Source organism: Pyrgilauda ruficollis, unplaced genomic scaffold (assembly GCF_017590135.1).
Source record: "Pyrgilauda ruficollis isolate IOZ18807 unplaced genomic scaffold, ASM1759013v1 scaffold2, whole genome shotgun sequence".
Classification (NCBI taxonomy): domain Eukaryota; kingdom Metazoa; phylum Chordata; class Aves; order Passeriformes; family Passeridae; genus Pyrgilauda; species Pyrgilauda ruficollis.
In genome coordinates, this window is record NW_024519206.1 from 13,475,650 (window position 1) to 13,494,281 (window position 18,632).

An 18,632-nucleotide genomic window follows, 5' to 3' on the forward strand; every position below is an offset into this window, starting at 1 on the left:
GTAGCAGCTATAGGAGAAAAGTACCAGCTGTCTGCTCTGGAATACAAAGATGACAGGCCAGGGCTGTTTTGTTGCTCAACACAGACACTCAGAAAATCTTCTCCAGATGAACCTCAGAGACAAGTTCCCAATGTGTCACATAAACCAAAATAACCCTTACAGTTGCTTGTGAAATGGTACCAAGGAAGAGAAACAGCAGCCCAAGTCTAAGACACATACATAGATTCTCCTTTTCTAAAGAGATTGATGTATTGTTTGACCCATGTTAAAAAGTATTTGTCAAGAGTAAAAATATAATTGGGATACACAAAATAAGTTTTAATAGTTATACAGGCAGAATGTATGGAAAATAAAATTGTATTTATGGCTATGCATTGTAAAACATATCAATGTTAGCTACAAATATGTTTGAGACAAATTGTCAGTATTTAAAGCACTTCAAATAATCTTAAATTGGTAGATAATAAAACCCAGGAAAAGCACATCCTATATGATAATATAGGGTAAATTTTGCCCCTGCAGCATTACCCTTTCTGTGATCTTGGATACAGCTGGGAGGAAGACAAGAAGGAGAGGAGGAGAAAGAGTGTTACATGTGGAGAACCAGAAGAAATATTTCAGTGCACTGACCTTCACAAAACTCCTTGAAGTTTGTGCATAAGTCTTTGGCCTTTTCCACTGCCATCAAGTGCTCCAGTGCCTTCCTTTGAATTCAGCATTGGCAAGGGGCACCTCTTTCCTTTTCCCTTTCATCTACATCTCCCAAAGACAAAACAGAAAGAGGAGACTTTCATAATTCCTAGCCATGCAATCCAGTAGGATTCTCTGAATGAAATACAATGCATTACAAGTTTCTGTACCTAGCCAAGAGGTAGTGCTACCTCCTGCAGTGTTTTAAATGTGGGCAAACTGTGTACCATAGAAAAAGCTGATTGTTTCAGACCAGACCAGTGTGCAACCTTTGTACTAGGTCAGTCCAGCCCCATGGGTAGAAATGGTTGCTACTGCACTGGACAAATTCTGCAGAAATTATGTGGACCTTGTTGGGAAGTGAAAGAAATTAAATTAAAGAAACAGGACAAACTCAGGGTTTGTTGTTTTTGTTTTTTTTGTTTTTTTTTCCTGCAGCTCTTGCAGCCTGTTCCTCTGAAGTTCTTTCTCTATTTAATCCAAAAGGTGGACAAAGTTCATTTCAGCATTAGCAATCTAAACTCAAGTCTCAGCTGAGACTAATTTGCATGAATAACAAAAGCAGTTTTCAAGTGTGGTACTATATACTTTTTTTTTTTTTTAAGTAAATGCTGACATTTTGATTTTTTCTGGAGCACTACCTATGACCCTCTTGGCTTTGTTTTGTGCTTTGAAGTTCAAACTAGTGACCAGTTAGAAATGGGTTTAGTTCTCCCTGACCACTGTGGAAGCAACTGGGGCAGACACTTAGGACTGGAAATTATTTAGTCTGGCAAGCAATCAAGAGGATATTTTCAGAATAATAAATCAAACTCACACCTCTGGACAGACAGGACATGGAGATCTAGAACACTGATTTTTGTGCCTCTGCCCGGATGAGCAGAAGTGCCACAACAGCCCATTATTGACTTTCCACCAATCTCAGGCTGGCACTGCCATCATTCAGGTCCAAGTGACATTGACTTGTCTGGACTGCTTCATAAGCAAGCAAGGCAATGAAAAACACCATTTTACATTTCTACAGCTAAACAGGTGTTCCAGAGAAATCCAGTGAAGATGGGCCTGCCTCTCAGCCACCTGAAAACACCATCCGAAGGCTGCTGGGCAGACCAGAGCCCACATTATGATTTTTAAATTATTCATCAGCATCATCATTCCTGAGAAACTCGCACATGACAAACTCAGGGTGCCCCATTCCTCCAGCTGTCTGGGAGGCTGCAACTCCCTTGCCCTGACAGAAATATGGAAGGCTCATTAGGGCAAGACCTTAATGTTCCCATCTTCAAGCAGCCTTGGAAAAAATTCAGAAGAAAATAAGATTTTTTTCTTTTTTTTTCCTAGTGCACCATCAGGAGTACAAAAGCCAAGGGTGCCCAGCCAGCTCAAAGTGCAAGGCCCTCAGCTCGCTGCAGGGAAGAAGTGGTTTGGCAGGTGGACGCGTTTGGGCGGGGGGACAGAGTAGTGCCATCTTTTTTCCGTGCCACGGGGCAGCATTGTGGCATCCACGTGGGCTTTCAAAAATAGCTTTGGCTCTGCCGAGGCACCAGCGTGTGGGAGGGTGCGCCAGGCTGCAGCCGGACTTCACCCTCGCACCACAGCCGCCGCGCTCCAGGGGTGGGGGTGGAAAGTGGAGCCCGCGGGTGGGCGGGGGGCGTATGTGTGTGCATGTGTGTTAAAATAATACTTTAAAAATATATATATATTTATTTTTATTCCCTCGTGAAGACCGGGGCGGGCTTTTCCCCCTCAGGATCCTAAGATCCCTGCCCTTCTTTCCCCGCCCCCGCCAGGGGAGACGGGCGGCCGCTGTACCTGGCGCCCTCTGCCCGGGAGGAGCCGCCCGGGCCCCGACGGCACCGGCGCCGAGCAGGTGGGCGCGGCGGGGGCGCGGCGGCGGGGCTGGGGGTCCCCGGTGTCCCCGGGCCCCCTCACAGCTCGGCCAGCCGGGAGCGCCGGGCGGGGGCGCGGCCGCCGCCTCCCGTCGGTCCCCGCTGGGGCCGGGCCCTGCCGGGGCTGGGGCTTCCCCGGTGCCGCGGGGTCAGAGGCTACTCGGCGGGCAAAGTTGGTGCCGCGGCTCGGCCGCGGCCCCGGGCAGCGTCCGGCCGGCGGGGCAGCGAGGGCGCGGGGTGACCGCGACAGCCGCCCCTCTGGGATGTGAGTACTCCCGGCGGCGGAGGAGGAAGCGTGGCTGAGGTCAGGCACGGGCTGTGCGCGGTGCTGCTCTCTGTTGTGTCAAGCAGAGGGTTGTTTTCCGGCGGTGGATGGCAAGAAGTTTGTTTTTTTTTTTTTTCCTCGTTCTCGTCCTTGAAGTAGATGTGCTGGAATAGGTCAGCCGAGAAAACGGGGCTGAGTGATTGTGAAAAGTACCACATATCAAATACTTGTGTACATATTGGAGGGGGAATGCTGGAGAAATATTGGAAAGAAGCTCTTAAAGGTTTAATAATAATTAACGTGGATAAAATTGAGACTAAAATCTAGTGACTTTCGCATCAGCCTGCTGGCGCTAATTCAGTGACAGGGAATGTCTTGGTAAAGGGTAGCACGCTGATTTTTTATTTCTCTTTGGATATGCTAGGAGTTTGCAAAGACACAGAGATGATGGGTTGTGTGACAGCCTGCATCTCTGGGATTGTGAAGGGGGGCTGGGCTCATGTCGCTCAAGAAATTCAGGAGTTTGAGAATAGGGAGGACGCATGAGACCTGCGTGCCTTTGTTTTGTTTGGTTCTGAAAGTGGAATATTACTAAGCGAGGTTTCAGAAGGATAGCAAAATAAGTCTGATTTAGGAGAGGAAACACTGATATAAGGTAAAGTTTGATGATTTCTGCACAGAACGGTCTTGGGGCGGTCTGGATTTATGGGCTAAAGTCTGCAGGTGCTCCTGCTGGTTCAGACAGTGGCATATTGCTGAAATTGCGATAGCAGTGATACCTGTTACTGTGCACGGTGCATGAATCAAGTCGCTGAACTGCTTCCTGATACAATCGGTGTGTTCAGTTTCTCCATCTGTGTGTGCAGTTCAAGTTCCTGTTTATTTCACAACGTGTGTTTGTATAATCTTTGTTAACATCTTCAGTTCGCGTGCTTTGTACTGAAGGACAAGCCATAGGGCACACGATCAAGGAAATGAATGCGACTTTACTGCGTGATGGCAGTCGGAGCTGGGACACTTGTTAGGCACTTGTGTGCGTGGGGATGGTTCCCGTTCACTGCGTGAACCTGTGACCCAAAAGTGTCCCCGCTGGAATGCGCAGGCGGTGCAGGCGCTGCTGCCGCCCACGGCTCGTACGGGACATTGCCCTGCGTGCACTGGAAAGGTTGAGTCTGCTTTGCTGTCAGGTACCGGCTTCCATGTGCGAGATAACATATGAGGAGGTCAGTGTGGGACCCTTAAAGCAGATTGCGTAAGTGTGGTTTTTTTAGCTGATAGACTGCTCTGGCTGTTTTGCTGTAGATGATGATGGCGAAATCTGGGTTAGACTCATAACCAGAAAGAATGCTGTGGGAGTTGATGTTTTTCCTGTAGAAGATGCAGGTTAGGGAATGGGGCTTGCAGTTTAAGCATGAAACTTTTTTTGTCTTTTTTAATAAAGGATATATACTCTAAAGACAGGGCTGTATAAATAGTTTGACCAGCTTTGCATACAGACTTTGGTTGCTTAGGGGCAGATGCAATGTTTAATTCATTAGCTGCAGTGCTCAAGTTATTGCTGGTTTGGATCTATGCCTGAAAATAATTGAGATGCACTTGAAATTCAGATTCTGTGATTGTACTGCACTGGAAAGGGCAACATATGACTGTATTTATCAAATCATGTAGTATACTGCAAAGCAACTTCCTCTTTTTTTCTCTCACTCCTTCCGCACCTACAAGAGGAAATATATATAAATAAAGATCCTGTAACATCTCGGTTTCTGTTACTGCAGTAGGGGAATGTACAGTCAATGTTTGGAATCTGTACATAATGACTACTAAATCTGAACTTGCAGAAAGTATTTACACAGTTGGATTTTTAACAGTAAATCAAAACATAGCACTGTCACATCTCAGCAATCACACCATAAAAGTCAGCATTGTTTGTTGAATGTCCTAACAGCATACAGCCAGATGCTAATAGTCATTAGCATTAGTATCTTTATACTTAGTAATTTTATTGCTTGATGAGGTCTGTATTTTGGCAAGCTCGTTGTCCTCTCAAAAGAAGACCTTGAACAAAAAGTAATATCTTAGTCATAGCAAATAGAAAAATATTTGCACATTTTAAGAGAGAGATGTTGAGAACTCCAAAGTAGAATAATGACACAATTTACTATTTTACATCTAAAAAAAAAAAAGTTAACTTAAGTATTTAAAAGTTTTGTATTAATATTTTAAAATATTTTAGCTCCAAAGAGAAGCAAAACAGGGAAAAGACTGATATGAAATCTCTTTGTTTATAACTCATAATTCACCTATAATAATTACATTATTTTTTTCAGACACATTTGCTTTTGTGGAAGCTTTTCTTCTCTGTGCCTGGGACAAGTTCTTTGCAAGTCATGCAAAGTAGGTGAGACTGGACAGGCTCAGCTCAGCTCTCTTGCCCTGTAAGTTACTGATCCTGCATGTGTGTGAGCATCTGCTGCATTATTATGTGGGTATTTTATTCAGTTCATTTAAGTTCTAATAAATGAGATCACAGATGAAAAGTTGAAGCTTTGGGGAAATGATAGTAGGCTCTGCTGCGCCAGAATAAAAATTCCCATCTTCTTCAGTGTATGTGAAATTACTATCTAAATAAACATATCAATCAAGTGGGATACTCAGTAAAGTCTTTAGTACTCACATTACACTGAGTTACCAGTGGCTGCTATGCAGTTTTGAGATGCAGCTTTCTGGACTGCCTTTAAGACTGTTCTTATAGATCTTCCTCAATTAGTCTGTGTTCTTACACAAAGTAGTTACTGTCTTCGAGAGACTGAAGCTTTCTGAAAATGGGCATATAGTAGCAAAACCTTAATGGTACTTCACAGTTGCTTTTTTATCTGTGGTCATTCTGCATCAGGGTTGTCTGGTGACTTTGTAGGCAGGGTGAACAGAGATATAAAGAGTGCTATATTTGCAAACAGAATAAAACGTCCTTGGGGCTTCCAGATTGGAAAGAAAGAAACTTTATTTTCAGACAAAATTGTATTTTTTTGAATACACCCACCTTAATTTGACTTCTGAGTATCATTAAGTGGATTCATTCAGTATTACATACATGACAGCTGTAAAGCTGCCTTTTGATTGCTTTGAAAGAATGTGAAACAGCTAAAGGATTTTCACAAGATGCAAAAAGCATGTTTTCATGCCATGGTAGTTGAAACAACAGCTGAAACGGATTTCACTACCAGAAATATCTCTCTCTCAAATAAGATCATGCATGGAGAGCCTAATTCTTCTTTGCATTGACCCTGTGTCATCTTTCCCTGCTGTTACAAACAGATAGATAACGCTCTGTGGTGTGAATGGTGTCACTCTGCAGCGAGCCCAGGCAGAGCAGAGCAACCTAGCAGCTATGCTATAGCTACAGTATAAGTGCTAAAGTGAAAAGTGGGGGAAAACTAGGCCAAAAGTCCCTACATCATTAAGTTCACTAAGCATAAGAACAGAAAATTCAGCATGAAAGTGCTTGCTCAGTCTTGACCCTGCTCTTACAAGTGTCTAAGAAAACTAAACAAACTGTGTCAGCTCTGCAGCTTCTGTGTAATGGATATTCTATATCCTCCATTTACCCTGGTGGCAACTGCCATGCCTGCCTTGACAAATGGACCTGTTGGCTAGAAATTGCAGTGCTTCTGCTTCATTCATAAGAGAGGGTTAAAATGAAGGAAGTGAATGAATAGGTTTAGAGATAGTAACCGCTTTGTGCTGGTGCCTTTCACAAGCCATACACAGGTCTGTACATGACTGCTGTACCATTTAACTTCTAGTTACTATATCATGTTTTCCTCTTTTCATTATAGGTAACAAAAAAGAAAAAAAAGGAGAACAGAATATAGTACTGCAATCACAAAGGAGGTCTTGGGGTCTTTTGTTCCTCTTTCATACCCTATTGTTTTAAAGCTATTACGTTACTGCTTTCCTAACTGGCATCGTTTTGTGTGAGAGAAAAACATGTATGCAGCAGCACTACTGATGTGTATAAAATAGTCCTGGCAGGTTTTTGGCTTTTGTCCAAGTCAGTTACACATTTTAATATGCTAAAGAAAATAAATAACACTATATCTCTTCAAAATCTGTAGATGGGCTGTGTTAGTTGAGTAGACACATAAAGAAAAGCATGAGGTGCATAAAAGGCAAGCCAGGTTTATATACAAGGAAAACAGACTGTGGTTTTAGCAATTTATTTTCAGAGGGAATGTTTGCTTCTCTTGGGGTTATGTAAATTACGGCAAAAATATCTGTCAAATTCTGCCTGAGAATTGGACAGAAAGTTGCATTTATTGGTCAGTTGTGTGACTGTGAACAGCTTAACATGTTAGTGATGTTACTTCAGTTGCTGCAGATCATATATCTTGGAGTATTTTCAGAGTTAAACCCTAAAAAGCTGATTTCACTTCTACTGAAAACAAAGGAAAATTTGGCATTAAAAAAATTAAGAGATGGATTAGCCCCTGGATTAGTAAATTGGCAGAGGGGGTGGGGACTATCTCTGTGAGGTACTGTGTGAGTGATAGATGTGGGGCCTAACAGGGCATTTAATGCAGAATGAAAGCCTTTTTTAGCCTTGAAATGACTAAGTAGCAAGGAAATTATGCAAAAACAGATTGTACAAAATATCTTTGGATCAAGTGATCATGAGTTTACATTGAATTATGCAGTCCCATGTGGGGGTACTTGGGCTTGCTCTGAACAGACTGTACCAAGAGCTGCAAAGGCCTGGAGCAGTTGCAAAATGAGTCTGCTATGGTTACTTTGCTCCTTTCCTCTTCCCAGACTGTTTGACCTGCTTGTTTTTCTCCAATACATTCAATCTTTCAATACTTCAAACCAATCCATCAGGTGGAGCTTTGTACATTTGCACTCATACTTGCCAGTTCTAGTCAGGATGTACATCCTCGTATCTCCTGGAATCACATTTTCTGGGTTTTTTCAGAGCTGGATCAGCCTAGCTCTGCATTTCTTCTGTTTTTCTCAGTACTAGGAGCCTGTGGTGAACCTTTAGTATCATCATGCAGAGTTACTTACTTTTGCTCCGTGTGCAGTGTTTCTTTCCCCAGGGCAGACAACTCTGCCTTTTAAATGAAATGCCTCTTCTTGTCTTGCCTTGCAACAACAGCAGGCAAAAGGTGCAGTGAATGGTGACAGAGGCAAAGAAAGTGGAGAGTGGGAATGGAGAGACTGGTAAACCACTAGGAAAGGGGAGAAATAGTTACAAAGTGAAATGAAGAAAGGGGATAGGCCAGATCCAGGCTGGTTAATGTGAAAGCTGAAGTCCAAAGCCAGCATAAAACTTGACACCAGAATCCATGGAAACGAGTCCTCATCTTTAACCAGTTTGGTCTGATGGTAGCAGATACTGATTGCTCTGCAAGTATACTTGGGAGCTGTTCAAAGAAAACCACTTTTCTCCTTAGTGCCTATGATAGATACAAATGCAAAAAATTTTCTATTGCCATTTAATCACTAGAATAATTTTCCTTTTCCTTCTTCATCAGGCAGCAAAGTTAGTTGAGTATTTTTGAGTCTCTGATGTTCGTTGCTTGTGCCGTGTGTACAGGTAGGTATCAATCACAGTTTCCTCTCTAAATATAATGCCTTTTCCAAGGAATTACCAGTGAAGACCTGTAATAAGTCAAGGGGCTGAAACTTCAATTTAATAAACTCATATTGTTTTTTTCTTAGCACTTTGTTTTGTTAGCAATTCAGAACTAGGCCTACAAATCAAAACATCTTTTATCAGGGTTTTTTTTTGTTGCAGTTGCAAATGACTGCAATTTGCTGTTCATTGCGCAAAGTAAAATCATTGTCCTAAGTAAATGGATGTGAGATTGGAGCTGGGTACTTTATGTAAGAGGAGCTAGGTACTTTGTGCACTTCCTTTAAAAAACAGCTAACAATTTTCTGTACAAGAAAGATATTTACACCTTTATGCACATAGGCAGTTTGATACCAGCTTTGACACTTAAGGGAGAATAAGAACATATTGCAAATTATTTTTTCAGAACAATGAGTTAGTTAAAATAGCAAAAATGCAATGTTATGGTAGCATAGCAAGGCTTTCTTAATAACATAGGAGTTTATAGTTATGTATTTGTAAGTATGGAAGCCCTACCCTGGTGTAAAGAACATCTGAGATGAAGCTATCAGTTATGTCACTGAAATGGGACAGCAGCTTCAACAGGATTGACAGAAAAGGGCTTGAAAGTGAGAATGAATGTTCAGAAGTTATAGTTTAATTTTTTAGGCCATTAGGGCTCTCATTTTTACCATTGGAATGGAAATTAAGTAATCACAATTTCACTGAAAACTGGAATCAGAGTTTCCCATTCTTTCTTTGAGGTGAGGATTTCCCTGACAACTTATTCCTGCAGGTGACTAGATCATTGTGTTTTACATTCCTTGTGAAAGGCAATTCTCCTTAGCACATACAGTGACGACAGTCCATGCTGGGGCCTCAAATTGTGATGTAAGAAAGCATGGTGCATGCTGAATTGCAAAATTTCTTTTTCTTGCATTGTCAGTATTCAACTGTTTTTTAAGCTGATAGCTATCAGCCTGACATGACATGCATGCAGGTTTCTATAAATTTATCATTTCAAGATGTAAAGCTGTGAAAATCAGACCTCTGATAAAATATCGTATGGTTGAAAGTGGAAATTTCAGAATTATTTAAGAACTGGATTTTTTAAGTCCTCTAGTCTTCCAGTACCTATATTTACAAATTCTTTTCACTTGACTGGCATTTTAAAACAAGGTTTGAAGCTGTCTGTAGCAAATGTAGTAGAGCAAGATGCTGAATACTGCCTTGTTTGCATTTTCCATTTTGATGCTAGCTACTTAATTAGGAAGTAAAACTTTCTTCTTTTAAGGGAATTGGTTAAACAATGTTTGGATTTTGGTTTTTTTTTTCAGGGAAACCATTCTGTGTACAGGTATACTTTCCAAATAACTCTGTATTATAAAAATGATAGTCAGTAAATACATGAATAACTATAAAGGAATAGATCATTAATAATTATGTAAAAACATACAGTTAGCTTCTTAGCAGAGACTGCAAAATTTGCAGATGTTAACCTGAAATGTCAAATTACCGCTACAAGGAGAGATCAAGCGCTGCTCACACTGATACTCTTGAGGAATATAAGAGTAAACAGTTGTCTTCAGAATGTGGCCGTGACCTTGAATGTCTACTGAGCTGCACTTTCTTTAGCTTAGGCCAATGATTAACTTTGCTAATGGCTGCATATCAAATTCACCATTGTTTGTATAGCTGACAGTGAAACAAGCCGTGTCTGTCTTTGTGTGGATGATGTGGTATTAATTTCAAGGAAACCCGTTGTATAAATTGTTTCCTTTGAAAAGTTATGTCTTTTTGCAAGTCCTAATTACTTCTAATTTACCTAATTTGTCTTTGAGCTCTTTAACTTCAGGTTAACACTACTACAGGCGGAACATATTTCTTCTTGGTATGTGTTGTTCTTTTCTCTTAGTCCTTATTTAAAAGAGGATTATGAATTCTCTTATTCTGCTCTCTTACAATCAGTCTTCTATGACAGATCCCCATGGAGCAGAGGAAGCTACACCCTGAAATAGTCATATGTAGGGATGTGAAGTCATCTGTGCAGCTTTGCCTCTGAAGGGAGGTTTGTCAAGACATAGCACTGTAATTTCTGGCCTCAGCACCACAGGGAACCCAACAGAGATCTGCCCACAGCACACATGGAAGCAAGGCATCTTCAAATTCCTGTAGTCTCTGCTGGGTCAGCCCTGGACAGTTTGTGGCAATTTTATCAGGCATCTGACAGAATAAGAGTCATGCTGGGCTTTTTTCAGGCAGAAGGGGGAAGCAGCCCTTAACTGCATTAAGCCTGGTGGAAATAGTCCAAGCTGAGGGGAACTTACAGTCCTTGGCTTAAATTCAGGATACTGTTACGTGCTGTGAGACAGTCCTCCAGACCCTGTAGAAGACAAATGCTGCTTAGAAGTGTTCATCAGGTATTTTATGGAGAAAGAGCCCTTCCTTAAGGTTTGCACATTCCAATGGAATTGAAAAAGTCAGATTCTGCCTTAAGTTGCAGTGATGTAAATGGTGGCTGAGAGCAGAAATTCCTCTCAAGTTGTACACAATTCTGATGTACAACTGTTAGATGGCGAAAGGCTGGAGTTTTCTTAGCTGTTGGAAGGTCTTTTTACATGTGAAATTTTATATATATATATACACTAAGATGGGTAAGTGTATGGGTATTTGCCTTCCTGCTGTAAATGAAGATTCTAACAGTTTGACGCTTCTGCTCAGTTCTTAAATTTTGTCTCAAATGCAACAGAGACTCAATTATTTTGTGAATGGGGTTATCATTGTAGGGTGAAAAAGAGACAGGATATTTAGAGGCTCTACTTTGATTTTTTTCTTGTTGGGTTCTCTAAACACAAAAAGTCATTCACACTCTAAAAAGAAGAAAAAAATGTAGCATCCAATGCATAAATATCAAATGGTTTGATTACCTTAAAATTAGAATCTAGACTAGCTCATTCCAAACAGAAGCTTTTTTGAAGTCTTTTCCACTGTGATAGTGACAGCAGGAAAGTTGATCTGTGTAACACACATGTACTGTTCTCTGTTTTAATCTTCCCTGTATCTGCATGTATCTGTGGAGATCTCATACCAGTGATTTCAGCTGTTCTTCTGTGATGTTTCACAGGAGCAAATGGGCAATTTGCTAATTAAACAATTATGCTAATTGTCTACTTTTGAGATCATGAAAGTTGAGCAGCTGCTTATTGATGCTGTTTTTTCACAGGTAATTTTGAAATTATTTGACTTTTCTCTTGAAATATACGGACTTCAAAGCTATAATTCAGAACAGTACAGTTAATCAGGAAATCATATTTGATTATATAAAAGTTGATTAAAAGATACAACCAGACTGTGGTCTACTTTTTTTTCTTCAGTTTTTTATCAAGAAAGTAAGACCAGTATTATAGATAAGCTCTCCTGCACACCTTTGAAATATCTCCCCAGCCTTTCCTTTGAAGGAAGAAAACCTGTACACTTCCCCAAAGCTGAATTACCTACTTCAGAGTGTGCAGCTGCAGTGTTTGCAAATCCAGTACTAATGAATCTCTTATTTTGCAGTCCTTTCTCCAATTTGGTTGTAAGGGTCAGATTTTCAATTCCAACTGTGTTGTTTCATGTTAATGACTATACCATCTAAAGACCTAGGGACACTGGCCATTTAAAAAATACCCCTATTTAGAGTTGGTTTAGTGCATAAATGCATATTATGCACATTTAAATAATTGTGATTTTTTTCCCCTCTGTCTTTTCCATTTCTCGACATTGTACTAAATTAAAGGTACAGCTGTTACGTGCCTTCCCTTTCCTTGATGGGTGAAGGTATTTTAGAATAGTTTTTGCAGGCATACCTGTGGTGGTTCTGCTGAATGTCAGTGTGGCAGGAGACACGGGAGCTGCTGTTCAAAATCCACTGTTTCTTTGTACGGATCTCTGTTCCCAGCAGGATTTTGTTTCAGTGCGAGCCCTGCACTGAGGCTGTGGCAATGATGCCTTCAGGAGGAGACCTTTGGGAAGCACTTGGATACAGAGTTTGTGCATGTCTGATAGCTGAATAAAGTGAGACCAAAGGTACAGAAAAGCTTAGGCAGAGGTTTTGACTTTCTCACAGGCAAATCCATCACAAGATCGAGAGAGCAGTTCATGAAGAAGAAAGATCTGCACCTCCTCTGTCTTGTCTGACACTTCAAATTAAAGTCTGGGTGAAGACTTTATTTGGGCCTTCAGAAATCTGGAGCTTGAGTTCTTACATTGATGACTTCAGACTTGTTCTTAAACCCAGCTGCTATTCAAGCACATGCAGTGAGAACACACAAAGAACAATCTGTGACACATGAAATTACCAGGTTCAAAATTATCCTTTCCAACAGAACAAAAGAAGACCAATTGTTTTGAGATCAGAGGAGAGTAATAATGTTCTCTGACTGATGAAAAGTTCACTGCCTTCTGAGAAGTAAAACAACTCCAAAAATATAACAAGTCCTTGCAAATGTACTTTAGAATTACAGTGCTTATATTCCACAAAGCTAATGCTGAGCAGTAGGAGAAACTATTTTGCTTGGAACAAGGTAGAGTCATCGGCAGTGGAGTGCAAATGGGATCAAACTAGGAGAAGGAGAAATTAGGCTGCGTGTCAGCCAATCTGAACTAAAAGAGTTATTTGACTGGGAAAGAGCTTCCCAAGGGAAATAATAAAAGCCACATTATTTGGGACACCTAAAATTAGACTTCAGAAAGCACTCGAAAAAAAAAAATGTGCAACCTTGCTTTGGTAGGGAAATGGACTGGAAAAGGCAGGATTTGGGATTTTCTTCTCTTTTTATTTTGCAATAAATTCTACAATTGTTGGACTCGATTCTGTTCTGCGATATTTAAGTCAAGGTAAGATTTACATTGCTTCTTGCCTTAGGAAACTGAGGTTAAACATATAGGTTTCTCCCCTCCACCTTGCCAGCCTTTTGAACTGTATCTTTTTATTTCTGTCCCTCAGGGATAGTTCAGACCCCTCTCTTCCAATTATAGGTATGCATATTTAGAGGAGTGGAGAAAGGGCATATGTGCCTTAAGGATCCTTTGTATCATTTCGCTCTTGCCTGGCTCTTACCAGACACTGGAACTGATCAACGTGATACTCAATATGATATTTTTTGGTTTTAATTCAGAATTTATTTTGATTGTTATGGGAAAAGCCATAAACTCTGCATTTTCTGAAGCTATTGTGTGAAATTACTGACCATGGGATGGATATATATATATATATATCCATGGTCAGTAATTGCCCCATATATTTGTGTGTGTATATATATAATATAGTGAAGGGAGAGGCAAATGAAATACAGCCTTTAAAGAGGCCTCCAAGTAATGTGTGTTGATACATTGAAAGCGTTGCAGCCTTCTCCATAATTTTGTTTCAATACAGTCCATGTGATATTGCTGCAGTAATACAAAAGAGGTTTTCATAGCCAATCCTACATATTAAAAAGAGTTGATTGTGCAGTTATGACTAAATGTTAAGAGCCAAATGTTTTTTATTGTAAGTTAGCTTGAAGATTCCTGTCTTTATCAGTGCTCCTTTCAAAGCACACTTGAACAAATAGAGCGTCTATGTGGAAAATGGTTCTTCATTGTGTAGGCATTACCCTGTAATAGTTCTGGTACAAAAACCATGAGTTTTAATGTGTACACAAAAGCATGCCAAGATCAGGAGATCAAGCATCCGAATTTGTAAGAGACTAAAGAAGGCATGTCAGCAGGATTTTCTGAAAGATGGTTCATTTGTAGAGGGTTGAAACAACATGGGAGGAAAGCTATATGGTGTCTCCAGTATTTCATTCAAGAGCTGTGTGTTATAGCCCCACAGAATGCATTTTTCCGTGATGCCACTGGACAGGAATTTAACGGAGTGGGATACATGGTGAACCCTTCCTCTGCACTGAGTTTTGGGTTGTAGTTTCTACAGTTTCTAGTCCTTGAATTTTGGCTGCATCATTTGGAGGAACAAGTGCTAGGGCAGGGACTGGCAGAGAGGGAGCTAGAAAAGTCATCTGATGGCATTTCAGATTGTGACTTTTAAATAGCAGGAGCTGATTCCCATTTCCGTTCTCCCACTGCTGCTTGCCTCCAATGTGCTCTACCTCCTGCTGCCATTCATGTGGTCTGCCACAGGAGCGTGGGTTGTATTTTTTTTCCTAATTTGACTAAGAGCATATTTCCCATTCTAAATCCTTAATGAAGACAAAAGGCCTGTATTGCAGGGTAGGAAGATACTAACCCAAAACATATTATTAGCTGGGAAGACTCACTCTCCTTATGTCCATGTTTTTGAATGGCTTAATTGAGGAAAAGAGATATCTTCTGATGATGAGTTTTTGAATAGGGCAGCAATGAGGGTGGAATGGTGGAGATGCTGTGATGCCAGCTTTCTTGGAAAGCTTCATTAAGAGATTATTAAAGTGATTGTAACCGATTCTGTTGCAGATCAGGGTGCTTTGATCAGCCAGCCCTTTGCATAGCAATCTCTAAAGGGAGAAAGTGAGTGTTTCAGAGGCTCTGCATGTTTAATTTTTGACTGATCTCTAATTAAGTATTTTACAAGATAGAAAAGGAGAAAAATACTCAGACATTATTGAGATATTGTTTATGTACGCTAGGTAGGAAGTGAACAAGTCGGCATGTACATTTTAATTTCACTGCCTCTTCCAATCTAACCCTCTAGCAAAACAGCCAGATATTCCACTCAAGACTGTAATTTCCCTCATTTCTATGTTATCTTCTCTCCCGAACTTTTCCAGATTTAACCGTCATGCCTCCTCCCTACACAGATGATTCTGGAAAAGCATGGAATGCCTGCTTTTAAAACTGAAGGGAGAAGGAAGAGGAATAGGTTCTGGGAATTGTGGTCTTTTTAAATTAAAATCAATTTCTAGTAAAACATTAAAATGTGAAAAATGTTCCTTTCAGGAGTCAGTGAAACAAATGATGACCTAAAGAGATGTATAAAGAGTAAATGTGAGAAACCAGTGTAATTTCTTGTTAACATAAAGCCTTGCAGAAAGAAAAGACAAAGCATATGACATATTTTGTGTTATTGTAGGGGTATTGACACTGTTTCATATGACATTGTGAAGAGTCTCAGAAAATAATCGTGACATGATGGATGTAGAACAAGATGTAAAACTGGATGTGTTTGGAGCATTTATCCAAGTGTCACTATCAAAAGAAGATTTCAAGCATGGCTTGCATAGGCCTCTCTTTGGCACTGCCTAGTACTTTCTTTTTCAACTTTACTAATGAAATACAGGGGTTTCTTGTTAACTTTAATGATGACTGAGTCATCTTGAGGGCATGGTTAGGTATGAAAATCAGAGTGATGCACTGTCATTCTACAAAAGATTTTTTTTAAAAGAAAAGCACATAGTTTTTTTTGGAAGATGTGTGCCTTTTGTCAGTGTATTCCTAAAGAATTGGGAAAATTAACATTCCAAAATGGCAGGAAAAACACTTGATTTTTAACACTTGAGATGTCTGATCCTTGATATGATATAATTTGGTAATAGAAGCATTAATTTGTAGAATTATTTCTTTATTTATTATTAAATCATGAGGGACTTAAAAAGTCCCTTACTCTCTCCTTAGAGCAGCAAACCTCTGGCTTAAAGTCAACTGAGTTTTTGTCCCAGCAGGTAGTTGACTGTGATTTGTTCTCTGCAGAATTGCATTTCAGGGCTATGGGCTACGTTAAGGCAAGATGTAATAGTTGGACAGTCTAGATCTATGCATTTGGTACTCATGGCACTGGTCCAGATCCGTGAGCTTGCTCTTTAGATGTATGTTGTCATCATAACTGTAATGAGGCTGCTCGAACTGTACTTTTGGAAGCAGTGCAGTATAAAAGTCTTCAGTCTGCTGAGAGCTAGATATTTTGGCCGATCTTCAGCTTGCAGTGTATAAACACATTTCTCTGTTTTTTCTTTTTATTCTTCCACTTTTCCTTTTCCTCCCTTCCTTCTCCTCAAGGACATAGACTGGCAATATTTTTCACAGCGGCGTGAAGCTAGAAATCCGAGCGGATGCCTGTTCCACCACCGCCGCCGCCACCTCCTCCTCCACCACCTCCACCGCCTTCTGGAGGGCCCCCTCCACCACCACCTTCTGGAGGGCCACCACCACCACCACCACTGGTAAGACTAACTTTTCATTTCTGTGAGCAAAAGCTTAGCTGTAGTAGCCAGCTCAGAACCCACAGGATTTTGGCATGGATATTCATAGCAAATATCTGGAGCAGATGTTTGTTTTGCTGGCACTGGTTCTGTTCATTACAGCAGTGATCTCCAAAGTGGGGTATGTGAGATGATGCATTGGTTGTGGGATGAAAATACTGCAACTTCAGTCATATATGTGTATACTTTATAAAGAAATAAACCTATGTATTTTGGGGTGCATGCTCAAAAATTTTGTTACTGCTAGGAGTGCATGATCAAAAGGTGTTGAGATGATTAGAGTGCATATGGTGAGAATTTAGCATTTGTGAATACTTTTCCAGCCAAAGGGAATTAATTTTTGTATTGGTAATGTACAGATTGTAAGTATTAATTCCTTCATGCTTTTCCTTACAGCTCCTATTAAGACTCACAGTGTTCAGCTGTACATTTTGCCCTTTCTAGCACACGGTGTCTTCCTGGGGATACAGCACAATATTCTTTTGTACATGTGCAGGAACAATTACAGCTTGTAACAGATCATTACTGTGTGTGTCATGAAGTAGAACATGTGCCTTGCCAGCATGCTTGCAATAAGAGGAGAATGCTCTGGGTGAACTTTCAGGGTATTACATTTTCATAACTTCACAATCAATTATTGTACCTGTGGTAAAAAAACTGTTTAAGTAATTCCTTTAATTCTGTGATCAGTTGGTCATTACCTGTTTCTGCATTGAAATTCTTAGACTTTTTTTGAAAGAGCGGAACCTGGCACGGTTGTGTCCAAGTCATAAAATCTCTCCTGACTTTTTTTCATATATATTTCTGTCACTGCTTTATGTATTTGCAGAGTGTGTTAGACTGTGTAGCAAAACAGTACATGGTACTTAAAATGTACCTCAAATGTACTTCAAGTTTATTTTTTTTCAAGAACTACATTTCTCCCTTGCATTCCCTGGCATCTCTGCCTGTTCTGTTCCCCGGAAGGTTGGTTGATTTTGTTTGGTATGGTTCATAATACTCTTATTTTATCTTTTTTTCCAGAAGGAGGTTTCTTTGTAAGTTTCTTTCTGCTACTTTACAGGCTGAACCATTTTGTAAAACTCCCCATGAGTTGTGGAGATGAAGAGGAGGAGGATAAAGACAGCAAATGAAATAAGCAGTGTTTGATTCTTTTCAGCATTCAGTTTCAACTTTGGCACCAGGAGCAGTGTTTCCAATTAGCAATTCTTCTGGGCTGGTACACAACCTATACTTAGATGCTGAAATAAGTGGGTTGCATATTGTGAGCAGCTTAATGCTCACAACTGCAATTAAAGTCAACAGAAGCTGCAAATGTTCTTATCCTAATAAATTTAGATCAGTAAAGTATCTAGAGACGTTTTTAGACTCCTCTAACATACGCCAATTGTAAATGATTTGAGAAAGCTAAAAGGACCCCTAAGGATCATTATGACCAAGTTTAGGATTTTTTGTTTCCCCTTCCCTTTTCTGACAACTAAACCCACTCCTGTGATAGGGTTTTGATACAAGAAGCCTTGTTTTCATATTGTAGTTGGATCATTCTGTTTTGAATGGGGTGATCTCTGTATAAGATATGCAGAATTTAGAGTCGGCTCCATCTTGGTGACATGATACATACTAGATGTGTTTCTAATTATTGTCTGATACTGAAGCTTTGATTTCAATAAATATTGATACTAAAAAGAGTATATGAATCAACACAAATAATTAATAAAATAGAGTGTCAGGACATTTTTTTTCTGCAACAGTAAAATGACATTTCCCTGTCAAAACTGAATGAGAGACAGGATCAGGAATCTGCCTGGTGAGTTCAGCTGAAGTACAGAGTAAGAGGCAGCTCTCCAGCTGGTGCCAGGTTACAGAGTAAAACCCTATAGTTGGGAAGTCTGCAAAAAAATTGCTACAGACCCTGTTTTCTTTTACTAGAAAGCCCTTTTCTAGAAATTGGCATTTGTCTT

The 18,632-nt window shown here is 40.2% G+C and overlaps 1 protein-coding gene across 15 annotated transcripts in view; it reads left to right on the forward strand.

Moving 5' to 3' along the window:
• The first annotated feature begins 2,497 nt into the window (after window positions 1-2,497).
• Window positions 2,498-18,632, forward strand: part of WIPF3 (WAS/WASL interacting protein family member 3) — a 38,150-nt gene continuing 22,015 nt past the window's right edge. Inside the window, exons 1-4 of one of the 15 annotated variants that reach the window (XM_041466329.1) lie at window positions 2,575-2,844; window positions 5,172-5,279; window positions 8,376-8,437; window positions 16,469-16,632. In XM_041466329.1, coding sequence (XP_041322263.1) covers window positions 16,522-16,632 — 111 coding nt within the window. In that variant the 5' untranslated portion in view covers window positions 2,575-2,844; window positions 5,172-5,279; window positions 8,376-8,437; window positions 16,469-16,521. The other 14 variants (XM_041466326.1, XM_041466334.1, XM_041466324.1 and 11 more) reach the window with 14 other exon arrangements.